At 39.7% G+C, this 5,889-nt stretch overlaps 1 protein-coding gene across 1 annotated transcript in view; it reads right to left on the bottom strand.

Moving 5' to 3' along the window:
* nphs1 (NPHS1 adhesion molecule, nephrin) overlaps positions 1-5,889 on the bottom strand; it is an 81,412-nt gene that overhangs the window by 14,953 nt on the left and 60,570 nt on the right. Inside the window, exons 18-20 of the mRNA XM_014008699.1 lie at positions 5,116-5,275; positions 3,126-3,282; positions 2,537-2,688 (exon numbers count right to left, since the gene is read on the bottom strand). Of these exons, the coding sequence (XP_013864153.1) occupies positions 2,537-2,688; positions 3,126-3,282; positions 5,116-5,275 (469 nt within the window). The remainder of the gene's footprint in view (positions 1-2,536; positions 2,689-3,125; positions 3,283-5,115; positions 5,276-5,889) is intronic.

Here is a 5,889-nt window from a genome sequence, read left to right as displayed (position 1 = left end):
TAAACGAAATAAACATTTGAAATATATGAGTTTGTATGTAATGTATGAATATAATATACAAGTTTCACTTTTTAAATGGAATTACTGAAATAAATCTACTTTTTCATGATATTCTAATTTTATGACCAGCACCTGTAAACTCCTGTCCTATACAATATATCTCCACTTTTCGGCCATTGGTCCAACTATAGGTACAAGGAGCTGAAGTCAGATAGTCTTTACTCATGGTAATCACTTTATCTTTGAATTATGTTAAAATTAAACATAAAATACAAGTAACTACAGGAGACATTTAGATTAGATTTAAGCACACATGTAGATTTGCACACCTTATACTCATACCACACTTATACCACATATACTCAAATTTTAATTTGTGAAAAGTCCCATGAGCCTTTGCTGCATGAGCATATGTCGAATTTTCTCCATGTCCATGGGCTGAAAAAAAATATGAGCAACTGCACCGGCTGCTAGCTTATTCATAAAAATAAAACAATTTTTACTTAAGAAATATTTGCATTTCATGTAATCTATTACTACATTTGGTCCCCAGAATGATTTTAATTTTGGCCCTCTCAGTGAAAATGTTTGGGCACCCCTGATGGAGAGCATGTAAACATTAACCAAAAGACCAGTGGTGGGCAGCACTAATCTAAAAATTAGTTCCACTAGCCCTAAAACACTAACTCAAATATTTAGGTCCCCTAATTCTAAAGCACTAATGCACTGAAAGTTTTGGCGAATGCTGATTCTAAAGCACTAAAATAACAGTCAACCTATGAACATTCTTCAACAGACAACGAGTCACATGTTGTCATGTTGCTCTCTTATGACTTATCATTGACATTCCTCAGCTGTATTTGAGTTAATACAGTATATTGTCACCTGGTGGATAAATGACACACATATGAACAAAATGATTGACAGCTTTCACCCTCAGCTGTTAACATTAACATTGACCAATAACATTTATAGACCTCAGTTAGTGCTTCTAAATTTAACCTATAAATTTAGCAAGTGCTAATCCACTAATTTTAAAATGAGCAAAATCCCTAAAGCACTAATCAGGGAATTAGTTCCCCTATTAGGGCTTTAGTGTTTTAGGGGAACTGTGCCCACCACTTAAGACAGAGGACAAAAACTCGAGAGCATTGGTTGACATCTGAACAGCGTTGCACTTTTTTAGAACAGACCCAATACATAACATGAAAAACCTAAGTTTGTCTTTTCTGGTTTATTTTATTCAACGTATCTATTCACATGCCACAAAGTCTGTCCCACTCTCAACTTGCAGACACACTCATACATCCGGGCCTAGGCTGGCCCAGATATTCCCTGTCCACAACCATCCTTCTCAAACAATATTCTCAACATTCCCAACACCTTAGTCCATAAAACTCCTGTTCCATATTCTGTAGACCAGTGGTTCCCAAACCTTTTGTCTTCTGACCCACAAAATATTCATGGCAAAAACTTGTGACCCCAAATATTACTGGTCTGAGTACACGAACTTCATTAATAACCCTAAAAACACAGGCTTTTTGACAATCTAAACCGCTTATACACAAATAGAAATACTTATTTTTACTTATTTTGTGTTTTTGTAATAAATATAGGGAAAATATTACATCAGCAATTATTTTAGTCCCTTTAAATTGATTTCTGGAGATTATACAAGGTGCTTCATGACCCATARTTGGGTCCCAAGCCCAACTTTGGGAATCAAAGTGCAGTGGTTCCCAAACGTTTCAGCTTTTGACCCACAAAATAGTACAAAACAGTAGAAGAGTGCCTCCAAACATTTGTTTCAGGCCAACTAAACGTGGGCATAGTAACAATATTTATTATGCTACATTTATCCATTTTAAATATACTAACCTCACTCCTTTGTAACAACTATGGCAAAAAATGTAATTAGTTCAGAAAATCTTTTCAGGACCCCACCTTAATGTTTCGGGACCCCACTCTGGGTCCCGACCCCAACTTTGGGAAACACTGCTGTAGACGATTAGCTTTGCACACAACCTTTTCCCTTGACATTCCACTTCAGTGGGAAACAAAGAAAACCTTTTTATTTATGAAAGAGAAGAAAAAGTTGCACTCCAAAAGCCTAAAAACACAAGTTAGAGAGGTGAACACCCCACTACACTGCCCCACACCAACAAGAAATGGTCAATGATATACTAGTAGGAGGCGATCACTTTTTTATTGTTTGTATCTGGATTTACTTCATTCCATTCTTTTAAAAATCCTCTCTGGGAATCGTATGGTTTGTGCTTGGCAGACGTCCAAAGCAATATTAAGTAAACTGAAGGATAAAGTGTTTGTAGAAAACACAAGTCTTTAAGAAAACAGATTATTCCAAAAATAATTCAGGAAAATTAAACGAGGTTTTCTGGGTTCCTAAGAAGCTGAATTTTTGGCAGTGAAAGTTTTTTTTAAGACACCAACTGAGGTTGCCACTGGAGAGGAACCACAGTCCCCCAGAAAAACACACACCCATGCAAAAAAATGGAAATGTATGCAGATACAGTACTTGTGCTGACGAGTTGGATGTCTAACTTGTCTTCCCCGAGTGAGTTGCGAGCGATGCAGCTGAAGACAGCGTAGTCCAGAGTTGCACTCACATTTACCACTCGCAGTGTGCTGGTGTGGAAGGAGCCCTCCTTCACTGTCCTCTCCTCATACCTGCAGCATGAACGTTCATAACCCCGTGCACACACACACACACACACACACACACACACACACACACACACACNCACACACACACACACACACACACACACACACACACACACACACACACACACACACACACACACACACACACACACACACACACACACACAAACACACACACACACACACACACACACACACAAACACACACACACAAACACACACATACACACAAAGAGGAAAAGAATAATATTGAAAAGACAGACAGCAGGCACTGTGAAAGTAGAAAATCCACTTAAGCTTGGCGAAATAACAAGAAAAAAAGCAAAACTAATAAATTACATTTGGGGGAAAACCTAATCTAATAACGTGGCTTCATCAATATGTAATGCTGACAGCAGCACCAAAACTAATAACATAAATGCAAACGACTGCTTTCTGACCTGGGGTTTGCCAAATCCATGAGTACTCCGTTTTTTTCCCAGGAGAAGTCGACACGGGGAATGCCCTCCGCCTGACAGACCAGTTCAGCTGTAGTGGTGCCATCGCCTCTACTCGCAATCTTCCTCCACTGGGGGCCTTTTTGAACTCCAGGTTTGACTTAAGACAAAAACAGTTGCATAAAAACACAAAGCAGAAAGCAGAAAGATGACAAGACTTTTGGTGCATTCCCCATTTTACAGAGTCAGAGTTTCTGAACTCAAAATCAGAAACAAAAACAGTTAAAGTTGGAATTCCAGCTTGGAAAATTAGAGTTTCCCAACATGCCTTGACCTCAATAGCTGACATGGCGGCCTTGCACAAAAAGAAAGGAGGCATCAGTAAGAATGTAATTCATTAAACCAGGCACTAGTACAAACTCAACACTGATCTGAATGTGTTAAATCATCACCACACAAAAATAATCAATTACCGTATTTATTCGTGTATAATACGACCCCCCCCCCCCCACTTTTTTGAGCCTAAAAAGCATAAAAAAGTTAATTCTCAAACTACCTCCAATTTCACACAGACTTCAAGATTTTTCAGCCTTTGCAGTCTTTATACACATCAGTAAAATGATCATTGGACTGTTCATTTTATTTTAACAACATRTGTACTAAAAGGTATTTTGACAACAAATATACAGTATATCAGCTGTAGCAGCATCTTATGAATTCTGGCATTTTACACATAGTCCACCAGGATGTGCCAACACAAAAGTCAGAGACTTCACATGAGATTTGGGCCATCTTGTGGGGGAAAAGCAGATTACTTCCTACTCGCGAGCGCCCCCTCTGGTGGGGAAACATTTTTTCAAGGATACAAACTTTTTCAGAACACTGGTAGATGGCAGCCATTACAGACGAACATGTGTTTGTTGTTGTTCGAGGAGCGGCCCGGTCACACGCTAATGTCATTGGTTCGTTATCATTACTAAGGTGCAGGACTACCTTTTTCAACTTTTTTTCACATCATGTCGCCTGTTGGATCTGTTATTATCTCGCTCTGAAGCATGGAGGAGTGTCAGAGGTAAGCTCGTTTCAACTGCTTTTTACGACGCGGTCTCATTTCCGGACTCAGGCATTTTGTGAATGAAGCCGATATTTCAGTTAAAATACATAAGTAAAAGTATTTATCCGAGTATAGTACTACCCCCAACTTTATGGATGATTTTATGAATTTAATTTTACGTATTATACTTGAATAAATACGGTAAGTCTTTTTTTTTTGACAAAACTGATAGTTTTTGCATAAAACATCTCCTCATGATGGTGGACACCTGTGGTAAAACAGCCTATACCCTCAGTTGAATAAATCATTTCATTCTACTTCTTAAGATAATGATCTATGTATTGAGTGTGACTTCAGCTGAGCAAAGTGTTTTTGTTTCCTGGAAAACACAACTTCACCACATTCTAGTTGCAAGCTGGAAAAGACAGTAAGACTTGTTGAACTCAGTGACCAACAATACATTCAACATTTACTTATCAGCATTTTTGTAATCAAACACAGTGGCACTATGTTTCCTATGTGATCAATTTAGCCAAAAGAAGAAAAATGAAGTTTTTCACTGCAGATATCCTTATACCTTTCACGCTCAAGGCAGTCACGTTGAAGTTAAAGGTCAAGGATGATGAGGACTTTTCAATTTTACAAGTTGAATTCTTGGTGAGATGTTTTTTGACTTTTCTTTTCTTGAATTTTGAAAATTCCAACTTCAGAGTATGAATGGAAGACAGTATTATTCTGGTTACTGAGCTCAACAGATTTATAGGAAGCTCGCTGGTTTTCTGAGTGGCGGATAGAACAAAGATTATTAAATACTGAGCTCTGACTCCTGCAGTAAATTAAATGCAGTGTTAATACATGCGTGTTTATATAAACGTGAAAACATCACATGTATATTTTAGAGTTTATTCTGACACTGAAAATAGAACATTACAAACTTACACTGTACAACGAGCTGCACGTTCACACTGGCAGGGAGCGCTATGCCATTACTGGCTGTACACTGGTACAAACCGGCGTGAGCCCGAGTCACATCATGAATGGTCAGAATGCTTGATTCATCTTCCTGGGTCGCCTCTCCCACCACCACGTCCTCCTCTCCCTGTGGAAGACAGAGTGAAGGAAGAAATGAGCAAAAGCCAGCCCCTACCCATCAACACCCACTCCCCTCCCACAGGAGGAGAACTATACCCTTCTCGCTGTGTGAGAAAGCAGGACAGGTAGCAAGACATTAGCGCTCGAGGTCCGCATGGGAAGGGCAGTCAATGGAGCAAACGGTGAGGACGAAGAATAATAATACCGAAGGCTGGAGAGCCCCCCCAAGACGAGAAGAAAGGAGGGGCCATGCACATGCTCAACTGCCAGCGGGTGGGTTAGACTGCAGAAGGCATCAGTAGATAGAGACCATGCCACATTGACGAATGTGCCCTTTAGTCACGCAGCCGTAATGAAAGCTATTTTTCTGGATTTGGGCTGAGTGTGAAGCAGGGAAAGGTGGGGTGGAGGGATAGTTAAGGCCAGTGAATTATGGTGCATCTGTGCATTTACAAAGCCCCGTGATAAACGGGAAGAAAGGAGGGAACAAAAGGAAGGAAGCCAGATAAAGGAAATATAATTTAGGCCTTCTGTGTTGCTTTGTGTGTGTGTGTGTGTGTGTGTGTGTGTGTGTGTGTGTGTGTGTGTGTGTGTGTGTGTGTGTGTGTGTGTGTGTGTGTG

Source organism: Austrofundulus limnaeus, unplaced genomic scaffold (genome assembly GCF_001266775.1).
Source record: "Austrofundulus limnaeus strain Quisiro unplaced genomic scaffold, Austrofundulus_limnaeus-1.0 Scaffold52, whole genome shotgun sequence".
NCBI classification, from domain to species: Eukaryota; Metazoa; Chordata; class Actinopteri; order Cyprinodontiformes; family Rivulidae; genus Austrofundulus; species Austrofundulus limnaeus.
This window is presented reverse-complemented; position numbering and strand designations above follow the sequence as displayed.